The 27,599-nt window shown below is 40.3% G+C and overlaps 1 protein-coding gene across 1 annotated transcript in view; it reads left to right on the top strand.

Annotated features, from left to right (window-relative positions):
* The window catches only part of LOC118366101 (protein phosphatase 1H-like), a 54,613-nt gene that overhangs the window by 11,106 nt on the left and 15,908 nt on the right, over positions 1–27,599 (top strand). The window contains exons 2-6 of the mRNA XM_052491733.1: positions 6,427–6,595; positions 10,560–10,916; positions 16,412–16,524; positions 19,495–19,579; positions 19,862–19,980. Coding sequence (XP_052347693.1) covers positions 6,427–6,595; positions 10,560–10,916; positions 16,412–16,524; positions 19,495–19,579; positions 19,862–19,980 — 843 coding nt within the window. The remainder of the gene's footprint in view (positions 1–6,426; positions 6,596–10,559; positions 10,917–16,411; positions 16,525–19,494; positions 19,580–19,861; positions 19,981–27,599) is intronic.

The raw sequence follows: 27,599 nt of genomic DNA, 5'->3' as shown, positions 1-27,599 counted from the left end.
TCACTAAACACAAATGCTTTGTTTGTAAATTATGTCTGAGTGTTGGAGTGTGCCCCTGGCTATCCATCAATAAAAATAACAAAAAACTCTACCGTCTGGTTTTATATAAGGAATTTGAAATGATTTATACTTTTACTCAAGTACGACAATTTAGTATTTTTTCCACGACTGGATGTGGCTGGGGGTCATAGCGTTTCTTTCACATGACCCATCAATTTAGACAAGCGTGTCTGGATAAGTGTCATCTAATATTTAGAAAATATTTTCATCCATTTTCATCACTTTCTGTTTGCCTGGAATGTTTCCTTATTGTAGACTACAACCACTTTTAGTCTTAATCTTCACGACACTACTCACTGTTTAGCACATGACCTCACATGTGGATCCTTAAAGAGATGGGTTGAGCTGGCTTAAGAGGGTGTGAACTATGCTGAATGGGTGTTGAAAAAGGAGAGCTCTCCCGTAGGTACCAAAACATTAAAATGCCCTTTTCTCAAAAGTGAGTTTACAAGTTTATCAAATTTCAAAGCAGAATTACTTTCCCATTGTTCCTCAACAATGCAGTGTATGATATACCATTTTGTAGCTCGGAGTCTCTAATTTTATCCAATGCAACAACAAAAAAAATAAAAACATTTGCTACATAAGACTGATTTGAGCCGGTCAGTCACATATGCCCTTTATAGTTATCCTACATTTTTGACTTAATGTACAGGGAGAACACTGTAAGAATGGCCCGTGTTCTGAATTCTGTCCCTGTACATTTTAAAAGTGCTGAACAAATAGTTATATTGACTCCGTCCGTCCTAGCTCGTTCATTAATGTCTTAAACGAAATTACGGATTGCCTCTTATTCGCTTGTTGTCCCCTTATGCCGTAGTTTGTACATCTCAATTGTCAGTAGAAACCATTGGCGTTCCGCTACTCCTCTGTAACATATTTTGAGGCGTGCTTTGTATGAGGCTATATTTGTTGTACCCATCAGTGTGACTGCTGTACCCCATAGAATACAGTGCAATACCATATTTTTAAAATCTAAAATCTTTGATCTGTAAATCTACAGTAACTTCCTGGCTACTGTGCTGCCAGTAATTTACTGTAATTCAGCACTACCCCACAGACTACAGTACCATGCTGTATTTTTGGTATCTGAAAACCTTTTTCTCTAAATCTACTGTGATTTACTGGCTACTGTGCTGCCAGTAATTTGCTGTAACTCAATAGCACCACACAGAATATAGTACCAAACGGTATTTTTTTTAGTGCCAAAAACATTTTGAACATTAGTGGGTGCATGATATTGTTGTTTCTGTCTCATTAATATGTTTTGAGGCGTGTCTTGTGAGGGGCTATATTTGTTGCGCTGTTAGTGAGAGTGTTGTACCAATTTAACGGAAATGTGGTAGTAGTTCTCTAACAATGTAATGTGTATAAGCAACATATCAGAGTGGCAGCAAGACTCAAACCGTAAATGGTTGAGTGTTTAGTCCCTGCCACTTTAGAAGCCTTTGTTAAGACCTTTACAAGTGCAAGTGATATCTGTAGCTCAGTTGGTAGAGCATGGCGCTTGTAACGCCAGGGTAGTGGGTTCGATCCCCGGGACCACCCATACGTAGAATGTATGCACACATGACTGTTAGTCGCTTTGGATAAAAGCGTCTGCTAAATGGCATATTTTTTTTATTTTTTATATATAAAGCACCAGATATTATTGGTATGCTGTAATATATGATTACATATTCACTGTTAGCAATTGCTGTAATTTTATTACATTACTATTTAACAAAGTACTGTATTATTTACTGCAGCATTCTGTAAATTACAGTGCACAGTGGACACATTTTGTGGGAGGGTAAAGAGTTGCTGGCTCATTAACCGATTTCGAGGCATGCAAGTGGCGAGGCTTGTAAGTGGCGCTATTTGTTGCAACCATTAGTAAGAATCCTGTACCAATTTTAATTATATATAGTAGCAGTGCCCTAACACTTTTGTATGGTTATAGGGGACAGATCGAAATGTCAGCAAGGTTTAAACCTTAAGGTTGAGTGGTTTGCTCTGTAATCACTGCCAGTTTGGGAGCCTTTGTTTAGGCCTCTATAACTGCAAGTGATAGTAAAACCAAATATCCTGTAATATACAAATGCCTAATAGCCAACCTGCTTGCACCAATCCCATGTAATTACAGTCAACTACTGTTAAATACTAATATTAAGTTTACAGTAGCATTTAATTTCTACAAGTATAGTAGGATAATTTTACACTATTGTGATGTCCTTTTAATCAACCTTAGTTTAATGCACTGATTGTAAATTGATTTGGACAAGAGCGTCTGCTAAATTATGTAATGGGAGGAGGGCTGATAATCGGCAGTAATGAGTAATCTGACAATTTGACTGTCTGATCTGGAAGAAACTGTGGGGTTCATCCAGACTACTCCATACCATTGTTTTTCTCCTTGTGGCCTTCTGGCTGTTTTCTCAATCATAACCTCACACAATCCTTGGAGAACAGCCACTAGAGTAATAACATTGTGGCCTAGCATCCCTGAGACTCATTGAGCTATCAGTGAAGAGGAGAGAAGTGTTTGACTGACAGAGGTGACACTATCTCTCTCGCTCTGTCTGACCCTTGGGTGATTTTCACGCACACAAAGACACACACACACACACACAAGGTTTCAGAAACAAGGTTTCAGAAACAAGGTTTCAGAAACAAGGTTTCTGCTCTGAGCAGTAGATATTGAGTATTGGTGATGCTGCTACATTTGCAGAGCAGACACCCACAGACTGGTGCTACAGTGAGGTTCAAAAGTATTTGAACAGTGACAGTTTTTTGTTGTTGTTTTGGCTTTCTACCCCAGCACTTTGGATTTGAAATTATACAATGACTATAACTATATGTGCAGACTGTCGGCTTTAATTTGAGGTATTTCCATCCATATTCCCCCATTTTAGGGAACCAAAAGTATTTGGTCAAATTCATATATATATATATCACAAAAGTGAGTACACCCTTCACATTTTTGTAAATATTTGAGTATATCTTTTCATGTGACAACACTGAAGAAATGACACTTTGCTACAATGTAAAGTAGTGAGTGTACAGCTTGCATAACAGTGTAAATTTGCTGTCCCCTCAAAATAACTCAACACACAACGTTATGCTAATTAGTGTCAGTTGATGATTACCCTCCCGGATCCGGGATTGGTAGTTACAAGAGGTTATTAATTAATGTCTAAACCGCTGGCAACAAAAGTGAGTACACCCCTAACTGTTCGAAGAAGTATGGATCATCCTGATTTTGACCATATAGATTAATGAGCCAAATCTCTTTTTCATCGACTTTCATATTCAAAAAGATCATTCCTAACTATTTGCACATTCAGATCAAAATGTAAGTTAATTAATATCACACCTTTGAGTTCCTTTGTCCATGACAGAAAATTATTTCACCACCCCATTCCTTTTTCCACACAACTTCATCAAGGATGTAGAGTGAGTTTCCTGTAAACAGTATATGTTATATTCCTTTATATATGTATATATTATATTCCCACATAAAGACTGATCTTCTTTTTTATAATCTGCTAAACCATTACAATTACAATTATAAGTAGCTATACTTATTTCACCCCTTACCATAAATAGATACTATTCTCAGTCTAAATTGACCATAATTAGTGCTTGTAAAGATAGTGCCATCAGAGGTATTATGGCAGTCAAAACTAGAGCTTTCAACTGTCTGATATTTAGAATTCAAGAAATAGGTTCTAGCAATATATGTTTTATTCTCTTGCCTGTTTGCCTGTGAGCCAATGCCACAGATGTTAGAAAAGTGAGACAAAATACTGTGTGTAGGAAATCTGAGTAAGTTGAAGTGAATGATATTGGATGCGATTTAGTGAGAGTGTGTACGATGTCTGTATACATTTACATTACATTTAAGTCATTTAGCAGACGCTCTTATCCAGAGCGACTTACAAATTGGTGCATTCACCTTATGACATCCAGTGGAACAGCCACTTTACAATAGTGCATCTAAATATTTTAAGGGGGGGGGGGTGAGAAGGATTACTTTATCCTATCCTAGGTATTCCTTAAAGAGGTGGGGTTTCAGGTGTCTCCGGAAGGTGGTGATTGACTCCGCTGTCCTGGCGTCGTGAGGGAGTTTGTTCCACCATTGGGGAGCCAGAGCAGCGAACAGTTTTGACTGGGCTGAGCGGGAACTGTACTTCCTCAGTGGTAGGGAGGCGAGCAGGCCAGAGGTGGATGAACGCAGTGCCCTTGTTTGGGTGTAGGGCCTGATCAGAGCCTGGATGTACTGAGGTGCCGTTCCCCTCACAGCTCCGTAGGCAAGCACCATGTATAAGAGTAAGACTATAATGCGTGCTGTCCAAATAAATAATAACCCCGCCAATTTGCATGGTTGAGTGTCTATGTGTGTAACATGTAGTGCATATAGCCTTTAATATTCATGATGATAATTGTAATCGATATTGTATCACCATCATAGTTTAAATGAAATGTGCTAAGGTAAAAGGATGAAAACTCATGAAAAAACTCTTAGATGGTATCTCCTTATAGGGGAAGGATGAGTCAGAGCTGTGCGTTTGCGTGCTCATGTTTATCATCTGTTGCCTGTACGGCTGTAACTTCTTCTGGATGCTTTTACAAGACCAGTTTATGTTTTTTCCTGCTACACTCTTAGAAACAAAGGTTTAGATTTGTTCTTAAAGGGGTACAAACACTAGTCACCGTAGTGGTACCATGTAAGATACACCTTTGTACCTTTAGTTATAGGTACATAATACTTCAGATGTGACCTTTCTTACATATAGGCCACAGGTACAGAAGAATGCCTTTATAATAGGTACATTTAGCCTTTGTAGGGTACCACCACAGTGAAAGAGCCATTTATTTATTGTAAATGGCAAAAATGTACCTGTGACCACTCTACCATAGAACACTTAAACTGGTACAACACTTCCACTAACGGTTGGCTAAAAATAACTGACTGAAAGCCACACCTCCAAAATAATTACCCAGTGTGCCTTGCCTTTATGACAAATTACATAGCGCATAAGGCCTTATTTTGAGGCCTAGATTTACCCTAATTCAGTGGCCTGAAACTCATGGTTTACAGGTCATATCAGGCTTGTAAGTAGTTACCCTACCTGCAAGTCACATTATACTGCTAACAAAGTTATGTGTAATTCCTATTGGACTCCAGCCAGAGTTAGGCTATCCAACAGTTGGAATTTGTATGTCTGCCAGCGGTAGAAATATACAGGATAGTAACTAAGCCATTTAAACTGGAACTATTTCAGTAACTGGTGCAAAATATCCAACTAACTGATTGGATTAGTTTAGAAAAATATATGTTATTTATCTTTGTGTAGCATAAGATTAATCAATCAATCAATGTATATGCAAAAGCACAGATATTCAACAACAACAAAAAATCTACCTTATATAGAGCATGCTGGGAAATACATATTTGCCTTTTAAGATACCGCCACAGTGACAAAGCCATTAGTTCCTTTTAAGTGGAATAAAGTCCTCATTGTACTTTATGGTGGGTATTGAGGGTTCACAAAATATGTTTGTACCCTGGGAAACAGAAATGTACCTTCACCTTGGAGTGTGATTGTTCCATTTTTGTATTAAAAATATTGGTCACAGAAATTAACCATTTATACTAGATTATCCATACAAGTACCCAAAAAGGTACCAAACAGAACCATGTGAGATCATTGTGTGCCTCTGAAGATACATGATGTGTATTTTGATCTTTTTGTACTTCAGGGCCCAGTCTTTAAAATGTTATCTAATCAAATTTTGGCACTTGGATAGGATTAAATGCATAGAAATACAATGAATAGAATGGGCGTATCATTGACTATAATTGGGACTCCCATTCTATTCATTCTATTTCTATGCATTTAATCCTATCCGATTCCTGAAATCCAAATCAGAAAACTTAATTATTTGGAAAACTGGGCCCAGGGAACTATTTGTAGCCTGACCGTAGGGTGATTTTTTTTTTTTGAGTTGAAGCGTTTTTGATAATTGATGTTAAAGGTTTAAAAATTGCATGTTTATGAAAACCCTTTTTTTTCAATAAATTATTCAATTGTTTGAAAACACTGAATGTAAGCTTTTCAATTATATCAAAGTCAATCTGTCTAATGGTAGGGTGGTGTATGCAAAATGGTTCAACTTTGAACACCTCTATATCCTTAATGTTTTGGCATTCAGTTAAAAAATGTAACTTTCTGACCATTTCTTCGCATGCAAGTTTTGTTCAAATCAAATGGGGTGAGGTCAAAAAGTGATTAAAATAAAATAGAATGACCCCTTACCCTTATTTCTAAGAGTGTAAGTAGCTAATCCTGTGTGCTTGGTATGTGCTCCCCTCTCCTCCAGGGTGATCAACGCAGGTAAGAGTTCCCTGAATGAGGACCAGGCGTGTTGTGAGGTGGTGGTGGTGAGAAAGAGACCAGGAGACTCCACCACCCCCATTAAGACCCCCACCGCCAAGAGAAGATCCTCGCTGCCCAACGGAGAAGGCCTGGGGTTGAAGGAGAACAGTGCTGTGAGCGACAGAGGCAAACACACACAGGCACACACACACATGGGTGCCCATACATGTACAGTGCATTCAGAAAGTATTCAGACCCCATTACTTTTTCCACATGTTGTTACGTAACAGCCTTATTCTAAAATTGAATAAATAAAACATGTCCCTCATCAATCGACACACAATACCCCATAATGACAAAACAAAAACAGGTTTTTAGAAATTTTGTAAATGTAAAAAAAAAAAAAAAACAGGAAAAAGTTATTTGCATAAGTATTCAGGACCTATGCTACGAGACTCAAACCTGAGCTCTGGCGCCTACTGTTTCCATTGATCATTCTTAAGATGTTTCTACAACTTGATTGGAGTCCACGTGTGGTCAATTCAATTGATTGGACATGATTTGGAAAGGCACACACCTGTCTATATAAGGTCCCACAGTTGACAGTGCATGTCAAAGCAGTAACCAAGCCATGAGGTCAAAGGAATTGTCCGTAGAGCTCCAAGACAGGATTGTGTTGAGGAACAGATCTGTGGAAGGGTACCAAAACATTTCTGCAGGTCCAAAAGAAGGTCTCAAAGAACACAGTATCTTCCATCATTCGTAAATGAAAGACGTTTGGAACGACCAAGACTCTCCGTAGAGCTGGCCGCCAGGCCGAAGAGAGCAATCGGGGGAGAAGGGCCTTGGTCAGGGAGGTGATCATGAACCCGGTGGTCACTCTGATAGAGCTCCAGAGTTCCTCTGTGGAGATGGGAGCACCTTCCAGAAGGACAACAATCTCTGCAGCACTCCACCAATCAGGCCTTTATGGTCAGACAGAAGCAACTCATCAGTAAAAGGCACATGACAGCCTGCTTGGAGTTTGCCAAAAGGCACCTAAATACTCTCATCACCATGAGAAACAAGGTTCTCTGGTCTGATGAAACCAAGATTGAACTCTTTGGCCTGAATGCCAAGCGCCACGTCTTCACCAACCCTACTGTGAAGCATGGTGGCTGCAGCATTATGCTTAGGGTGTCACGCCCTGGTCGAAATATATTGTGTTTATCTTCATTTATTTGGTCAGGCTAGGGTGTGACATGGGTTTATTGTGGTGTGTTTCGTCTTGGGGGTGTCTAGCATAGTCTATGGCTGCCTGAGGCAGTTCTCAATCAGTCAGGTGATTATCGTTGTCTCTGATTGGGAGCCATATTTAGGCAGCCATATTCTTTGAGTATTTCGTGGGTGATTATTCCTGTCTTTGTGTTTGCACCAGATAGGGCTGTTTCGGTTTTCACATTTCATTATTTTGTAGTTTCTTCATGTATAGTTTTTTCCTTCATTAAAATATCAAGAATCATCATCACGCTGCATTTTGGTCCGCTTCTCCTTCTACAGACGAACGCCGTAACAGAATCACCCACCACACCAGGACCAAGCAGTGTGGTGACAGGCAGCGACAGCAACAGCAGCGAAAAGAGGAATGGACATGGGAGGACGTTATGGACAGCAAGAGTATGGACTATACTACTTGGGAGGAGATAGATAGACAGACAGGTGGGCGGTCGACCCAGAGAGAGTGCCGGAGCCCGCCTGGGATGTATAGTTTTTTCCTTCATTAAAATATCATGAATCATCATCACGCTGCATTTTGGTCCGCTTCTCCTTCTACAGACGAACGCCGTAACCTAGGGGATGTTTTTCAGCGACAAGAACTCTGAGACTAGTCAGAATCGAGGGAAAGATGAGCATAGCACAGCGAAATCCTTGATGAAAACTTGCTCCAGAGTGCTCAGAACCTCAGACTGGGGCAAAGGTTCACCTTCCAACAGGACAAAGACCCTAAGCACAAAGCCAAGGCAATGTAGGAGTGGCTTCGGAACAAGTCTCTTAATGTCCTTGAGTGGCCCAGCCAGAGCCCGGACTTGAACCACGATCAAATATCTCTGGAAAGACCTGAAAATAGCTGTGCTGTGACGCTCCCCATCCAAGCTGACAGAGCTTGAGAGGATTTGCAGATAAGAATTTGAGAAACTCCCCAAATACAGGTGTGCCAAGCTTGTAGCGTCATACCCAAGAAGACTCGAGATTGTTGAAGCACCTTTGGCAGCGATTACAAAGTACTGAAGTACTGCGTAAAGGGTCTGAATACTTATGTAAATGTGACATTTCTAAAAAAATATTTTTTTGCTTTGTCATTATGGGGCATTGTGTGTAGAATGAGGGGGTTGGAACAAGGAGACCAAGGTGCAGCGTGGTAGGCATACATTCTCTCTTTATTTGAAAACGTAACACCGGGAAAAAACAATGAACACAAACCGAACGTAAAGCTAGTTGTGCATAAAGCAACAAACAAAGACAAGATCCCACAAAACTCAAAAGGAAACTGACAACTAATATATTGGGAATCAAACACACCAACATAGAAACAGAAAACCTAGAATGCCCACCCTAATCACACCCTGACCTAACCAAATAGAGAAATAAAAAGGCTCTCTAAGGTCAGGGCGTGACACTTTCTCTCTCTCTCTCTTCCACACATTCTCTCCATCTATGCGTAAGCACATAGACACAGTTGTCTCTTTCCCTTAATCCATGATACTGTTGAGATTTAACCAATAGGCCATGCACATCCACTGGCCTTTCTTTTTCTCAGAATCGTATACCTTGTCTAGAGACGATGTCAGTGGTCTCTGGTCTACTGCTTCCTGTGTTGCCTATTGCCCTGAGCAGGCCGGGGGTGACTGTCACTCAGCCAGTGCCAGGAGGCACATCACAGCGCTGCTCAGTGATTGGTTTGACCTCTGTAGCGTACACATGTGATTGGTCAGAGTGAGTCATGATGCGTTACTCCAGTATTGCTGTCTTATAGAGCGAGCTCCGTTACATGACTCCTACGAAATGACAAAACAAACCGAAATGTCTTAACACCAACATTTCAGCTTTGTTTTTCATTGCTCTTATCCACTCATGCAATACATTCCCTTCATCTTTTCTGCCATAGTTTCAATGCTTATGTATTTAAAGCAGCAGGGTACACATGTAACCTCCAGTTGTTCGATGCCATAATTGCCTCACCTTTTTTCGCAGCTGTTGAATGGGGCTTGTTGCAAACCCACAGTGCGCACACACACACACACACACACACAGAGCGAGAGAGCAGAACTCAATAACCCTTATGTACTGAATGTTCAACAGGGGTAATTTGTCATTCAAGCAACTCTTTCTCTCCCATTTGATTACTTAGTTCTCTGAGAAGCTGTGCTGGTATATCTAATAATAGCAGGCAAGTCCATTGAAACACTAGTGTGAGTGAATGAGTGGGGATGGTTTATTATGTATAGTTTAATGTGTATACACTGATCCTCTTATAGAGCCCTTCTAGGGCCAAACAGACAGGTTTGGCTCTTGGCCAGAAACACATGGGCCTGGTACTACATTGACAGGCACGATAGATTTTGTACATACTGTATTAAAGCAACAGTTGGCCAGTTATAACTACGGTAGTTTGATTACCCATTTAGAAATCTGCCCGAATTAAGGATGAACTGTGATTAAACACCATGAAAATAATCTGTTTAAATTAGATTAAGTATATTAATCTGATATGCTCCCGCCGGCCACCTCCAGGAAAATATTTGATGAAATTAAACACACAATAGCCTCCTGAGTGGCGCAGTGGTCTAAGACACTGTCTAAAGCGCTGCATCGCATCACTACATACACCCTGGTTTGAATCCAGGTTGTATCATAACCGTCCGTGATTGGGAGTCCCATAGGGTGGCGCACAATTGGCCCAGCGTCGTCCGGGTTTGGCCAGTGTAGGCCATCACTGTAATTGACTTGCCTAGTTAAATAAAGGTTACATTTTTAATTTATTTTTCTGATAGCAAATCAATGCTCTTGGAAAACAGACTACAAAGTATCCATTCTATTCTATTTCTAAGCAAACACATTTATATTGTCCCCACCCCCCTCACACACACACCCCTACAGGACTCAGAGAGTCTGGTATTCTACTACTGGGCATTGTTCGACGGCCACGCCGGCTCCGGGGCTGCAGTAGCAGCCTCCAAGCTCCTCCAACACCACATCGTCGAGCATCTCCAGTCTGTCCTCGAGGTCCTAAGGAACCATGCCGTTTTACCACCCACCATCTTCGGTGAGGAGTCTAACCACCAAATGACCCCAGGGATCCACCGGGCCACCCTGATTCGGGCCGCGTCACTCCGTGGAGCCGCTGGCGCCCCCAGCTCCCCCTGCACCCCTCCACCACAGAGGTTCTTCACAGAGAAGAAGATCCAGCACGATAGCCTGGTGATGGGAGCCATGGAGAACGCCTTCAAGGAAATGGTGAGTACCTGCCATGGCTGTTGTTGCGTTGTGTGCATCTCAATGAGACCCTATTGTTTGAGGGAGAATATCAGAGTTGCGGAGATGTTGCCTCTGTCCTGGTTAGATGTGCCTTGTAGGTATTTTTCCACACAGACCTCTCCCTTCCACCTCAGCCCCGACCCGTCATCCCACCACCACTTTCACCCATTTTGCAACAATTAAACCATTAATAACCTGGGGCACCACAGAAGCATTCATTTATATAGAGCAGTTATCTCCTGAATCCACTTTTGTATCAATAGCAGTCAATTATTAATCGTCACCTCGATCTGTCTCATTCTGATTGTCGTAAGTACTTGGTTATCTGCATGAACCCTAGTTGAATCAGAAATACACAAATTGGTATAATTGTTTATTTACTAAATACCTAAATAATCACACAGAATTACATATATATACAGTGCCTTGCGAAAGTATTCGGCCCCCTTGAACTTTGCGACCTTTTGCCACATTTCAGGCTTCAAACATAAAGATATAAAACTGTATTTTTTTTTGTGTTTTCAGTCTCTCGATGTGCAAAACTGATAAAGACATACCCCAAGCGACTTACAGCTGTAATCGCAGCAAAAGGTGGCGCTACAAAGTATTAACTTAAGGGGGCTGAATAATTTTGCACGCCCAATTTTTCAGTTTTTGATTTGTTAAAAAAGTTTGAAATATCCAATAAATGTCGTTCCACTTCATGATTGTGTCCCACTTGTTGTTGATTCTTCACAAAAAAATACAGTTTTATATCTTTATGTTTGAAGCCTGAAATGTGGCAAAAGGTCGCAAAGTTCAAGGGGGCCGAATACTTTCGCAAGGCACTGTATATATATATATACACACAGGATAGATCATACATTGATTACTAATCATGTCATGAAAAGCCCCTAGTGGGCTAACCCGATATGACGGCTGGTTACACAAAGGAAGGGGGTTGGGTTTGAATGAAAGAGCGGGAAGACTGAGGGACAAAGGGATTGGGTCTCTATCGGACCTTGAGACGCTATGCTACCGTAAATACAGAATATTATGCATTTTAATAACTGCCCTTTCAGTAAAGGAAAATGCAAGATATATATTTACTCTGAGCTGCACTTCGATAGATGGGTCGAAGATTGAAGACTGGTTTTCCCAGCAGAGATCACCATTGTCCTTTTGAAGAATCTTTCTGGTCGTAGTGTTGTAGAGCGGATACGTTAAAGAACCCTGTTGTTCTTAGGAGATTGTCTGTCCTTTCCTAGGTCATGTACGTTTACAGCTGCAGCTGATAACTCAACGTTTAGGAGGTATCACTTCTTCTTTAGTGAATAATAGTTCAAAGTTCATACCAAGTTGCCATAATCAGCTCGCGCTGTATTCTGGCTGGTCTATTCGAAATTCACCATTCCAGCGTGGTGATCGTCACCTCCACGCTGAAATTCGCCCTTTTAAATGTTAGGACGGCTAAATGTTAATTTTGTTAGGGTGTAGTTAAAATTAGCCCTTTTAATTGTACGGACACCATTTCTCACGTCATCGGGAACTGAGGTTTACATCTGTCAACAGGCTTTTGTATTGGGGGAGAGAAGGGTGTGTTTCATAGTTCTCAACCAATGTCTGTTCACTTGGGTGTGGCCACTGACTGGGCCTACGTTTTACTATGAAACAATCTTGTTGAGGAGGCTAAAATTGCATTTCATCATTTCACAAATAGTTTCATATTTAAACATTTAAATTGCACAACAATTCCATGTGAATCTGATGCACAACAATTCCATGTGAATCTACACTAGAATGTGTAGACTTTCCAAGATACAATTTATGTCGTCCAATCATCAGATATAATGTCCCAGACACCAACTGATCTGACATCATATTCCTTAAGTACCAACGGACACTTTCAATTGGTTGAGAAAGGGAAAATATTGTTCCATTCCCCAGCCTTTTGATGCTACCGTACTTTCTCTGTGGTAACACAAAGCTTTCCAAGAGTCCATTCTCTAAAGTGGAGAGAAAAGGGGGAAATGTATTTATGGGGGGTCATAAACCCCACCCAGCAGGGCAATTTCATGACACAACACAAATGATTAAGTGCATTTTATGCAACACATTCATATAAAATCCCAAGTGGCAGATAATTACAGTCAGAGATGGGCAGTATTTGTGTTGCATGTATTTGAGATATGTATTTAAATTACTTCTAAGTATTTTGTCATTTGTAATACACTTGGCTGAACTACACCCCAATGTATTTTGTTACAACATCATTTTCTATAGCATTTTTTTAAATAATGGTTCACAATTTTGTGCCCCCCTTTCATCCTGCATTGGTATCAGAGGTATAATGCACTATGGCGTGATAAGAAAGCCTACTGAATTAACTAAATATAAATGTATATGTAAAAGTGAACAATTGCAACGGCATGCTGAGAATTATTCTAGTGACCTCCGCCTGAAACGTGGCCAATAGAAGTATGTTTATTTTGACATTTACATTTAGTTAATTTAGCAGACACTCTTTTATCCAGAGTATATTCAACTAAGGTAGATAAACAACAACATATCACAGTCCTAGCAAGTAAGATGTTTCTGTAACCGTTACGGACTAAACAAACAACTAGAGCTGAACTGTTTCCTCTAGTATACATAGTTTTTCCTATACTGACCACTTTTGTGTAATTCCTTGCTCTGCTGAGTTTCTGATTATCGCCATGGTTTCTGTGTGTTTTTATGCAATTTATTTTATGCACCAGTGCATAGTCTGTCTTTTCCGCACGCAACTCTGATAGAGTATCTTTTACCCGTGTCCTTTCTATACATTCCTGTGTGCTATTTTTCATGTTGCCTTCATTTTTTAAATGTTTTTCATGACGTGATAATGTTGTAGATTTGTTTTGTATATAGTTATTTACCTGTTATGTGACATTTACCTGTCCCCACCCCTATGTCTAGACACACGTCAGCTTCCGTCCACAACGCTGCCTAATTGTTTTATTAAATAGATTTTAAAATACAAGTATTTTGTAGTTTATTGATCTTAATGGTATTTTGTCATTGTATTTTGTCATTTTTACCCAGCCCTGATTACAGTCAGTTACCAACAGCTGTTTTTTAGGCAGCTAGGCAGCTTCCTCATAGTAAAGCTAGGCTTTACTCGTAGTATTTTTTTATATTCAGACTCAACGCTCATCTCTCAGAAATGGTATACTGTATATGGCCTCTAGATGGCAATATAAGTTAATATAGGATGTTCTCAAGTCTCCCACCCTGAGCTCCATCCCATGTAAATTGAATCTGCTTTACTCAAGCTTATCCCATCTCATGTTCCCCTAACATTTAGTAAGGCTAAGGCCAGTGAAACTGCCTGCATTTTGAAGAGCCTGAGGCTCAATCACCCAGGAGCAAGATACTGTAACCTTTAAAGAGCATTACCTGCTGCAGGGCTCAGTTAAACTATCCATCAGGGCAGAAAGGATGTATAGTACAGTAGTATGGGAGATGAATATATGAACATATCCTTGAGTGAGTACACTGGTAGGCTTACTCCGGCTGACCTTACTGTATGCGTTGGCTGTTTTTTTTTAAACTCATACCGACTTAAACTGTCTTCCAACTGGAGGTCGACCAATTATGATTTTTCACCGCCGATACCTATACCGATTATTGGAGGGCCAAAAAAGCCGATACGGATTAATCGGACAATTTTTTTAAAAACATTTATTTGTAATAATGACAATCACAATAATACAGAATGACCACTTATTTTAACTTAATATAATACAACAATAAAATCAATTTAGCCTCAAAATAAATAATGAAACATGTTCAATTTGGTTTAAATAATCCAAAAACAAAGTGTTGGAGAAGAAAGTAAAAGTGCAATATGTGCTCTGTAAGAAAGCTAACGTTTCAGTTCCTTGCTCAGAACATGAGAACATATGAAAGCTGGTGGTTCCTTTTAACATGAGCCTTCAATAATCCCAGGTAAGAAGTTTTAGGTTGTAGTTATTATAGGAATTATAGGACTATTTCCCTCTATACCATTTGTATTTCATTACCTTTGACTATTGGATGTTCTTATAGGCACTTTAGTATTGCCAGTGTAACAATATAGCTTCCGTCCCTCTCCTCGCTCCTCCCTGAGCTCGAACCAGCAACACAATGACAACAGCCACCATAGAAGCAGCATTACCCATGCAGAGCAAGTGGAACAACTACTAGAAGGCTCAGAGCGAGTGACGTTTGAAACACGATTAGCGCACGCTAACTAGCTAGCCATTTCACTTCGGTTACACCAGCCTCATCTCGGGAGTTGATAGACTTGAAGTCATAAAGAGCGCAATGCTCGACACACAACGAAGAGCTGCTGGCAAAACGCACAAAAGTGCTGTTTGAATTCATGTTTATGCGCCTGCTTCTGCCTACCACCGCTCAGTCAGATACTTGTATGCTTGTATGCTCAGTCAGATTATATGCAACGCAGGACACGCTAGATAATATCTAGTAATATCATCAACCATGTGTACTAGTTAACTAGTGATTATGATTGATTGTTTTTTATAAGATAAGTTTAATGCTAGCTAGCAACTTACCTTGGCTTACTGCATTCGCGTAACAGGCAGTCTCTCCTTGTGGAGTGCAACGAGAGAGAGGCAGGTCATTATTGCATTGGACTAGTTAACTGTAAGGTTGCAAGATTGGATCCCCCGAGCTGACAAGGTGAAACTCTGTCGTTCTGCCCCTGAACGAGGCAGTTAACCTACCGTTCCTAGGCCATCATTGAAAATAAGAATGTGTTCTTAACTGATTTGCCTAGTTAAATAAAGGTATAAAAAATAATAAAAATAAAAATCTGCATATTGGTGCCCAAAAATACAGATTTCCGATTGTTATGAAAACTTGAAATCGGCCCTGATTAATCAGCCATTCCGATTAATCGTTCGACCTCTACTTCCAACCCTCACAGAGTTTGAAAGGATCTATTTATTGTTGCATATCTTTACTTTGTCTCAGAATGTCCTGCATTTCCCAGCAAAACATGTATGTACTCTTTGAACTCCGGTCTGGTGGGCGGGAAGGGCATTATCATGGCAATGTCCTCAGCTGCCCCTGTCTGTGCTGTTCAGAGTCATCAGATGGCCGATCAGCATCCAAGCAGAATGCGTAGGAGAGAAACCCCCCCCTAGCTCCTCTCTCCCGCACAGACACCTTCTGCACAGACGGCACACACAGCTAACACACACACCTTTCACAGTTCAGTGCATCTGCTGAGCCCCAGATCACTGTTTCTTGCCTTTTAGTTGATTCGCTTCCTTAGAAACCTCTGAAGGCAGTCTTCTTGCTTTAACTAGGTGTTAATTGCATGTTATATTTGTATTCTGTCACCTATTAGTTTCATAGATTTTTTTGGGGGGTCAAATTAAAAGCCAACATGTTATTCACAACACCTAATTCCAGGTTGACTAATGTGTGTGTGCGTGTGTTTTCAGGATGCCCAGATAGAGAGGGAGAAGCAGGTGTATAACATCACTGGAGGATGCACAGCACTGTGTGTTGTTTATCTGCTTGGAAAGCTATATGTGGGAAACGCAGGAGACAGCAGGTTAGTGTGTGTGTGTGTGTGTGTGTGTGTGTTGTATCTATCCTGATTTTATCCTGAACTGCTTTGTCCCAAAAGTACACAAACCTACTCTTAACATATTGGTGGTATGCTAGGCTAATCTAACATGTCAGTGTTTCCCCTATATTCATTTTTTAAATTTTGTTAATATTTCTTCCAAGAGGCTCTTTTTAAAGGGATAAGTGTGAGATTTTGGCAATTAAGGTCAATGTACTCGCCCCCATGGAATTCGAATTAGCATAATACAAAAATCCACAAAAAATCTCTCAGTTTAAGCTGGAGATATTTGATTTTTTTTTCGGATTGGATGAGTCTCAATCCATGGATCTGTGACAGCGCTAGAGCAGTGTTTGTCAGACCATGAGACATCCCAAAAATCTGTCTTCTTACAAAATCGTCTGTTGTGTCCGAACGGTTTGGACTAAAGGTGAGAATCTCACCCCCACAAGCGTCTTGGGTCCAAAACAGTTTGGGCTACACGCTAATGCCCACAGGCCTCACAAGACTCATCTGAAGGTCCTCACTACCAGTTAAAAAAATCTATGAAAATATATATGGACACTTAGACTTTAATGGGTTAGTACAATATTTTGTTTCTATTTACCCAGAGTCAGATTAATTCATGGATACCATGTTCATGTCTCTGCATGCAGTTTGAAGGAAGTTAGCTGTTTCTGTAGACTTCCAGTCATTTTTCCAACGCTATGTAGCATTGGCTCACAAAACAACCTTCAACTTCCTTCAAACTGCACAAAGAGACATAAAAATGATATCCATGAGTGGCATTCTCTCAACCAGCTTCACCTGGAATGCTTTTCCAACATTCTTGAAGGAGTTTCCACATATGCTGAGAACTTGTTGGCTGTTTTTCCTTCACTCTGCAGTCCAACTCATCTCAAACCATCTCAATTGGATTGAGGTTGGGTGATTATGGAGACCAGGTCATCTGATGCAGCACTCCATCACTCTCCTTCTTGGTCAAATAGCCCTTACACAGCCTGGAGGTGTGTTGGGTCATTGTCCTGTTGAAAAACAAATTATAGTCCCACTAAGCGCAAACCAGGTGGAATGGCGTATCACTGCAGAATGCTGTAGCATCAGTGCTGGTTAAGTGTGCTTTGAATTCTAATAAATCACAGATAGTGTCATCAGCAAAGCACCATCACACCTCCTCCTCCATGCTTCACAGTGGGAACCATACATGCGGAGATCATCCGTTCACCTTCTCTTGATCTCACAAAGAAACGTTGGTTGGAACCAAAAATCTCAAATTTGGACTCATCGGACCAAATGACAGATTTCCACCAGTCTAATGTCCATTGCTCGTGTTTCTTGGCCCAAGCAAATCTCTTCTTATTATCGGTGTCCTTTAGTAGTGTTTTTTTTTTTGTTGCAGCAATTCAAACATGAAGACCTGATTCACTCAGTCTCCTCTGGACAGTTGATGTTGAGATGTGTCTGTTACTTGAACTCTGTGAAGCATTTTATTTGGGCTCCAATCTGAGGTGCAGTTAACTCTAATGAACTTATCTTCTGCAGCAGAGGTAATTGGCAGTCCTCGTGAGAGCCAGTTTCATCATAGTGCTTGATGGTTTTTGTTGCACTTGAAGAAACTTTCAAAGTTCTTTAAATTTTCCAGAATTGATTGACCTTCATGTCTTAAAGTAACTCCTTGCTTATTTGAGCTGTTCTTGCCATAATATGGACTTGGTCTTTTACCAAATAGGGCTATCTTCTGTATACCACCCCTACCTTGTCACAACACAATCGATTGGCTCAAACGCATTAAGAAGGAAAGTAATTCCACGAATTAACTTTTAACATGCCACACCTGTTAATTGAAATGTATTCCAGGTGACTAGCTCATGAAGCTGGTTGAGAGAATAACAAGACTTAGTGCAAAGCTGTCATCAAGGCAAAGGGTTGCTACTTATATAATATATATTTTGATTTGTTTAACACTTTTTTGGTTACTACATGATTCCATATGTGTTATTTCATAGTTTTGATGTCTTCACTATTATTCCACAATTTAGAAAATAGTAAAAATAAAGGAAAACCCTTGAATGAGTAGGTGTGTCCAAACTTTTGACTGGTACTGCATATGTTTAGCAAACATAGTGAACAGTGGCGCGAATGAGTGCACTACAGTGCAGATGCATGCATCAGTTTTATTTCAGGTGGTTCTACATAATAAAATGTTCATGCATTTTGGCTACATTTGCCATCCCCTGCTGAAAGAAAATCTGTGTGTACATTATTAATTGTACCCTTAAGTAATGAATGCACCATAATATATTGTGTTGTAAATGAGAGAGTATGTGTGGAGAAGCCTGGCAGTTACAGTATGTCTAAATACCTCGGGTCCACTGACACTGTACTCTACACACCCAGGAGTGAACATAATATTATGCTCAGTGAAACCAGTCAAATCCAGGTATATACTGTACTATATACTATATACTGCCTACATGCACACTGTAAAGGGGTTACCATGAATTTGACAGCAATTTACAGGCAGCTCAGTGGCAAGTAAAATTAAGTATTTAATATTACAGTACACCTACTGTAATATAAATACCGTAGCAAAGCAAGTACTGGGTAATGACACAGTACAATACCATAAAATTGACTTTATTATACTGTAAAAAAAAGTCAATGCTTCCTTAAGAGAAGAGGGGTTTGTATTTGTGTATTTTACTATGATTACAAGGGTTTGGTTCAAGCAGGTTGGCTGCTAGGGAAACTGACTTGCCTCGTTAAATAAACGTTAAATAAAGTCATATTTTCTTTTGATGTTTATTTTCTGGCAGAATGTACCTCAATTGGGGATTTGCACCATTCTGATTATTTTTTAATTGTTTGGACCTTTATTATCTTTATTTTGTGTGTGTGTGTGTGTGTGTGTGTGTGTGTGTGTGTGTGTGTGTGTGTGTGTGTGCGTATCCCCAGGGCGATCATTATAAGGGACGGGAAGGTCATACCCATGTCCACAGAGTTCACTCCAGAGTCAGAGAGACAACGGCTACAGTTCCTGGTGAGAAGAGAACCGTGGCTCACCTTTTTTCATGGACACCGGTCATTTACATTTATAATATATAGCTAGCTGTGATTATAAGTCAGGATACCTTGGACTCTGCATGAAAGGTTACAGTGTGTGATTCTATACAATATCACGAGACTCCCTTGTTGATTTGTCTTTTGAGCTTCAAGGATATTTTAGAAATGTCTGACAGATTGCCTTTGCTGTCAGGGCATAGATGGCCCTGTCTGAACATAGCCTACCTAATGTAATGTAACCTTTTCTGTCTGTGTGCAGGGCTTCATGCAGCCTCACCTATTGGGTGGAGAGTTCACCCATCTGGAGTTCCCCAGGAGAGTACAGAGGAAGGAGGTGGGCAAGAGGATGCTCTACAGAGACTTCACAATGAATGGATGGTCAGTACACTTCATCTACCAGATTGAATCCTCCCAATTTGTTACAAAACACATGTAAACTCAACAATAGAGCCTTCTAAAAGCAGTCTCTGTATGGGTATCTTTCCATCATCTTTATCCACTGTACTGTATGTAGGCCTACCTATAGTTATTGTGCGCCTGTTCTCTCTACCCTATCTCCTTCATTATTAACCACCCTATATAGCTATACTTATCACCCTCCTTTTTTCTCTCCCTCTCCATCTTTATTCATACCAAGTATCTATCACTATTGCTCCCCTTTTTCACTCTATCGTAATTCACCCTAAGTATCTCTCCCTCTATACCCCCTTTACTCCCCTGGTGTGTGTGTGTCAGGCAGGGTGCTGTGTGCAGTACTAGCATGGTTGCAGGATGGGCGGCGCTCTCTCTGTTTTGTGTCTCTGCAGTGTGTTAAAGGGATGGATGGTGTGTGCCTAGTGCGTGTACAGACACCCTTCCTCCTTGTTCTTTAGATGAACCGTGGAGGAAGGGGAGAGAGAGAAACAGGGGGAGAGACAGAGGGAGGTAAAGAGATGCATGGGTAGGGGAGAGGAGGAGAGAGGCTGGGCTGGGGATGAGGGCAGAGGGAGCAGAGGCAGCATGTGGCTGGTGCTACAGTGTGGAGCTCCTTTATACAGTGGTGAAGCTCTGCTCTCCTGGGACACAGCATGCAGCTCAGGTTGGACCAGGATGGACTAGACAACTCACTGTGGGGAAGCAGGCAATGTCTCATAATGCGTTATGTCTAATCCTCTGTATTTAGAGCAGCCAGGTCACACCAAATCCACTTCAGTATTCAACATGTGTCGGGGTCCCCAGGATGTCAGGAGATGCCTTCAATACCGGTCACTAGGGGCAACGTAAGCACCCATTACCATAGAGGAATGGCTTAAACCACGCTACGACTCCAAGGATCGCGGGTTCAATCCCGGTGCTAGGCACTCGTTTAAATGTTTTCTGTTTTAACCCTGTCCCTTACCTTATCCAGTTTGAATTCATGTTTAACGTAAAGGGACATTTCACCCTGGCTCTGCATATAGTCATTACTATGTTAACAACATTACGTTTTTGTCATAAACATAAACAATGATCCATACCACAAGCATTTCACTGGTAGTCAGGAAGTTTTGACTTCCTGTGTATTTGTCTGCTCATATGGAACCACAAAGTCCGACATTCATAGCGAATGCAGATACCGCTCCGCTAGGTAGATGGGGCGTGCCCACAAACGTGGATTTAGATGGTGTTGTTACTTCGGAAGAACAACACACAGTAATCTCAGTACTTCTCTATACCAGATTTCTTGGGGAAACGTATGATAACGTTTGTCATCATACCAGTGTGGTGTGCTGTTGTAATTAAAAATGAGTCCGTTCTACCTACCAGAGATTTACCCTGATGCATCCAGTGGCTTGTGGCTATGAGGAATGATGTTTACGGTGACCAAAGATTATCAGAGGGATTGATTAAGGCTGAATTGATGGGGAATTCATTTCGACGCCAGCTTTTTTTCCTTCACAACAAAACAGAAGATTCTCAATTTAAGGTAACCTACCATTAGCTAGCTTGATAGCCTAGCTGGACTAAATTAGCTAGCTCGCTCGCTACAGTACTGTATTGAACTCTGAAAGCCATCAGTTAAATCGCATAGCTATCTTTTGGATACATACAGTGGGGCAAAAACGTATTTAGTCAGCCACCAATTGTGCAAGTTCTCCCACTTAAAAAGATGAGAGAGGCCTGTAATTTGCATCATAGGTACACTTCAACTATGACAGACGACAAAATGAGAAAAAAAATCCAGAAAATCACATTGTAGGATTTTTAATGAATTTATTTGCAAATTATGGTGGAAAATAAGTATTTGGTCAATAACAAAAGTTGATCTCAATACTTTGTTATATACCCTTTGTTGGCAATGACAGAGGTCAAACGTTTTCTGTAAGTCTTCACAAGGTTTTCACACACTGTTGCTGGTATTTTGGCCCATTCCTCCATGCAGATCTCCTCTAGAGCAGTGATGTTTTGGGGCTGTTGCTGGGCAACACGGACTTTCAACTCCCTCCAAAGATTTTCTATGGGGTTGAGATCTGGAGACTGGCTAGGCCACTGCAGGACCTTGAAATGCTTCTTACGAAGCCACTCCTTCGTTACCCGGGCGGTGTGTTTGGGATCACTGTCACGTTTCATTTTCAATGCCCTTGCTGATGGAAGGAGGTTTTCCCTTAAAATCTCACGATACATGGCCCCATTCATTCTTTCCTTTACACGGATCAGTCGTCCTGGTCCCTTTGCAGAAAAACAGCCCTGATGTTGTTTCCATCCCCATGCTTCACAGTAGGTATGGTGTTCTTTGGATGCAACTCAGCATTCTTTGTCTTCCAAACACGACGAGTTGAGTTGTTACCAAAAAGTAATATTTTGGTTTCATCTGACCATATGACATTCTCCCAATCTTCTTCTGGATCATCCAAATGCTCTCTGGCAAACTTCAGACGAGCCTGGACATGTACTGGCTTAAGCAGGGGGACACGTCTGGCACTGCAGGATTTGAGTCCCTGGCGGCGTAGTGTGTTACTGATGGTAGGCTTTGTTACTTTGGTCCCAGCTCTCTGCAGGTCATTCACTAGGTCCCCCTGTGTGGTTCTGGGATTTTTGCTCACCGATCTTGTGATCATTTTGACCCCACGGGGGGAAATCTTGCGTGGAGCCCCAGATCGAGGGAGATTATCAGTGGTCTTGTATGTCTTCCATTTCCTAATAATTGCTCCCACAGTTGATTTCTTCAAACCAAGCTGCTTACCTATTGCAGATTCAGTCTTCCCAGCCTGGTGCAGGTCTACAATTTTGTTTCTGGTGTCCTTTGACAGCTCTTTGGTCTTGGCCATTGTGAAGTTTGGAGTGTGACTGTTTGAGGTTCTGGACAGGTGTCTTTTATACTGATAACAAGTTCAAACAGGTGCCATTAATACAGGTAATGAGTGGAGGACAGAGGAGCCTCTTAAAGAAGAGGTTACAGGTCTGTGAGAGCCAGAAATCTTGCTTGTTTGTAGGTGACCAAATACTTATTTTCCACCATAATTTGCAAATAAATTAATTAAAAATCCTACAATGTGATTTTCTGGATTTTGTTTCTCATTTTGTCTGTCATAGTTAAGGCATACCTATGATGAAAATTACAGGCCTCTATCATCTTTTTAAGTGGGAGAACTTGCACAATTGGTGGCTGACTAAATAATTTTTTGCCCCACTGTACAACTCTCAAACCATTTAGCCTAAGCAATGCTAGTCACTTCTAGACTGGTAGCTACCTTCAGCAGATTAAACATATTTGACTAACGTTAATGTAAGCAAGCTAACGTTTGCAAATAAGAGTATCTGAATCTTGTAGCCAGAATTTTCTGAAAAACACTTGTTACTAAAAATAGAATTGCCAACATAGCTAACTCTCTGTTTGTGTGTTGTTAGCAATGATTGATGTGTATCAATTGTCTATGGTTGGTTTGCTTGTTGGTTCTCAGCTGGCTAGACATCTTGCTGCCAATTTAGTGATGCTAACTAGCTAACAGCAAGCTGACAATATTAAAATGTCCATGTTAGGTGTGCTAAGCTTGCCAGTCTAATACAGATCAATGCAATTAGTGGTGTGGTTTAATTGTGTATTGGTATGTATTTTGTTTTATGTGGTACAGAATCCACCAGGATGATTTTCCAACCGCTGGCTCTCCACAAGGTGAAGGTAAGTTGGCAAAAATATTTACGAGTTGAAGGCTAAGATAGCTCAATTTACAGTAAGCAACATTAATTTTGTCGTGTTTGTATGGATTTGTGTTATAGGGTTAGATGTAGGACCACAGAGTACCTCCCAGACCATGTAATCAATTTAGTCTACTCCTTTTCTCTTTTTACCTTTTCTCTTTGTAAACCTCCGGTTATCCTCAAGTCCTGCTGAAATACACACGAGCATGAGGGAGCGGACACACCTTGCAGTTATAGAGCACCACAAGACTGTGGGACAGAAACCACCTAGGGACACTGAAAGGTATAAAATCAAGACACAACCACCACATTCTTCTCTCTGCAGATTCTCAAAAAACACAATACAAAAACATTACTACAAAAATCTCCCTGCCAAGGGCAACTATTGACAAGAATGATCTGTCAAAGTCAATGGGCTGGGGGAAGTTTAGAAACAGGTCTTTGAGATGAGGGAGTTTTTTTTGGGTTGTGCAGGGTTGTGTTTAGAGACAGAAAAGGTAGTGTTGTGTATGAGAGCTATTGAGGTGCCATTTCTCCTCAATCAGAACTGCCCTCCTAAGAATTTTCAGACCTATTGCAGCCTTTCCTCTCAAATGCAGCTCCCAATGTCCCTCATTATCCCAAACAATACACTAGCCTGTCTCTAAACACTTAGGTCCCATTCAGTTGACACTTTTATCAATAAAGCAGTGCCCTACGTCCCTTCCCCCAAATGAGTGTAAAATGCTAACACCACAACCATGTCTTTCCAGGAGACGTGCAGTACCAGCAAATCCTCTGCAAGAGATCCAAACAGTTGGTGTTTAAGAAGGTCTACGAGCCCCGCACTCACCACTTCTGGCAGAGTCTTATCCAGCTGGCTGTACGCCGCAGACAGGACAAGACCATTCACCACAAGCACAAAGAGTCTCAGCTTCCCCAGCCCACCATGCCAAACACCATTGCCAGTGTACCGAAGCCGGATGAAGGACAGTGTGGCTCAACATAAGACAATGTAGAACCACCATAAAATAAATACAGATATTTTCTATTAATCTTAAAAATGTGTCTGCCTTTATGGATTCACAGAATATTTGTATTTAAGATATACAGGGCTTTATAGCATCAAACAGATGTTAAAGCTTGTTTACAGTCCGTATATTGACATGCCTGTAGACAATTGTCGTAGCAACATCATGAACATTCTATTGTCGTCCGACATCAAACTTGTCGTTGTCGTTCTGAAAAAGTATAAACACAAAATGACAGCCTCTGCATGACATCAGCAGTCCGGTGCTCCAAATAGCATACTTTCTCTATTTTAATAATAGAGATTAAACACATTTGTTTAAAAATATGTTCAGTAAATGTCAACCAATCAAGCCAGGCAACTAAAAGCAATTTTCTAAACAATATTTTGGTTTGTTGCTAGCTAGTGTCTAAACGTCTAGACTTCAGTTACTTTTGATTCATTATTACAGGTAAATAAACCCACATCATCATTATTTACAAGCTAATGGCGAGCTTACCTTAATAGGTTACTGCCACAGTGTGATGAAATAAAAGTAGGTCATTCTATGTGACAATTTTAGAACTACTGCATCATCTGGTCTCAGGAGGATTTGGTCTGGTTGCTGTGGCAGTCCGGTAACCACGTCCATTGCGACAGTCGCAGAGACTTTTTTTTTTTTTCATGTTTACAGATATTCCACCACCAGAGTATAAAATGGCCTTTAGACATTCCAAAAAGATTTGTCAATTTCTAAAATACAGGTGAATGTGCACTATTTAATGCTAACTCAAAATGAGAACTGGGTGATCAGCAGATGATGTTAGAGATGGTCATGATGAAATTGCCATTCACAAAGAAACATTCAGGAAGAAAATACAGTATGATCAATGTAGTAAAGTGCAGGGAATATATGTCTGAGGTGTAAAGTGCAGACATTTGTTGATCAGCAAATGATTGGAGGGGTGTTGTCATGATTAAACTGCCATTCAGCTCCTCTTGTCATCTATTGCTTGAAATATAGCATAATGTCCAATCTATTGAGAGGGATACAGTTTTGCTCCAATGAAAACGCACAGGCAAAGGAATTGTGTTTCTCTCTATCTAGAATCCACTCCAGGAAGAAGCCCAGGTACCACATGGTATTGTCTCTTAGACAAAAAAATATTTACAACTGTAAATTATTGCATTATTGTTTCTCCTCACTGTTAGTTAACCTAGCTGGCTGGAAAGCCTATAATTGTTATTTACATCTGTTTGGAATCCTCTCACGTGTCATGCTTATAGTTTTTAGATTGGTTATGATTATGATAGTGAATGCATTTCAATGTCAACCTTTGTCAATTATGTTACATAGCTAGCTAGTAAAATTATTTACAGTTGTTGATGTTACACATGTTTGCTAACAGGTTATAAATGCGAGGCTGCCACATAGCAAGTTAGCAGGCACCAGGCAAACTAGCAGGCTAACATTTACTGGTAAACCTAGCTTTAGGTAGCTGGTTGTAATGTTAGTAGCTTGCTGTTCAGTAGCAATTTCTATGAAAAAAAATATATACGTTTTACAATCAAGATAAAATAGATCTCCGATTTGTAAAAACCACTTCTCTTTTCAGTCATAGATATGGCTACCGGTAGCTGTTTAGCTAACTTAGCTAACTAGACTAGCTACCTACCTAAGTTAGTAAACAGAACAATAATTTGAATGTCAATAGAATATCAAAAAATACTCCCTCGTCAAATTTGTGTTGAGAGGAATCATTTGAAGCCATTGCGGTCTGGTCAGTAATTTGTTTTTCACAAAGGATTTTGTGTTGGGTGCCTCCCTTTCAACAAAGCCTGTATTGGGGGAGGGACAGGTCCAGATCAGGAGGCCCTGCACCACAGGAGTTGTAGTCTTTCAGAGACTGGAAAAACAATTGTCACCTTGTATACAGTGCCTTCAGAAAGTATTCATACCCTTGAACTTATTCCATATTTTGTTGTGTTAAAGCCTGAATTCAAAACGGATTCAATTATTATTATTCCCTCACGCATCTAAACACAATGCCCCATACTGACAAAGTGAAAACATGTTTTTAGAAAATTGTGCAAAGTTATTGAAAATTAAATATAGAACTCACTTCCATAAGTATTCACACCCCTGAGTCAATACTTTTTTTTTTGGGGGGGGCTATCTTATGTATACCACCCCTACCTTGTCACAACACAACTGATTGGCTCAAACACATTAAGAAAGAAAGTCCACAAATGAACTTTTAAGAAGGCACACCTGTTAATTGAAATGTATTCCAGGTGACTACCTCATGAAGCTGGTTGGGAGAATGCCAAGACTGTGCAAAGCTGTGGCTTTTTGAAGAATCTCAAATATAATATATATTTTGATTTGTTTAACACTTTTTTTGGTTACTACATGATTCCATATGTGTTATTTTATAGATGTGATGCCTTCACTATTATTCTACAATGAAGAAAATAGTTTTAAAAAAATAAAGGAAAACCCTTGAATGAGTAGGTGTCTAAACTTTTGAGTGGTACTTTGTATAGAAAATATATACACTACCTTACAAAAGTTTGGGGTCACTTAGAAATGTCCTTATTTTTGAAAGAATAGCACCTTTTTTGTCCATTAAAATAACATCAAACTGATCCGAAATACAGTGTAGATATTGTTGATGTAGTAAATGACTATTGTAGCTGGAAACTGCAGAGTTTTAATGGAATATCTGCATCGGCCCATTATCAGCAACCATCACACCTGTGTTCCAATGGCACGTTGTGTTAGATAATCCAAGTTTATAATTTTAAAAGGCTAATTGATCATTAGAAAACCCTTTTGCAATGATGTTAG

This window comes from Oncorhynchus keta, chromosome 33 (assembly GCF_023373465.1).
Source record: "Oncorhynchus keta strain PuntledgeMale-10-30-2019 chromosome 33, Oket_V2, whole genome shotgun sequence".
Lineage (NCBI taxonomy): Eukaryota > Metazoa > Chordata > Actinopteri > Salmoniformes > Salmonidae > Oncorhynchus > Oncorhynchus keta.
The sequence above is the reverse complement of the archived record's forward strand: the minus strand, read 5'-3'. Positions and strand labels throughout refer to the sequence as shown.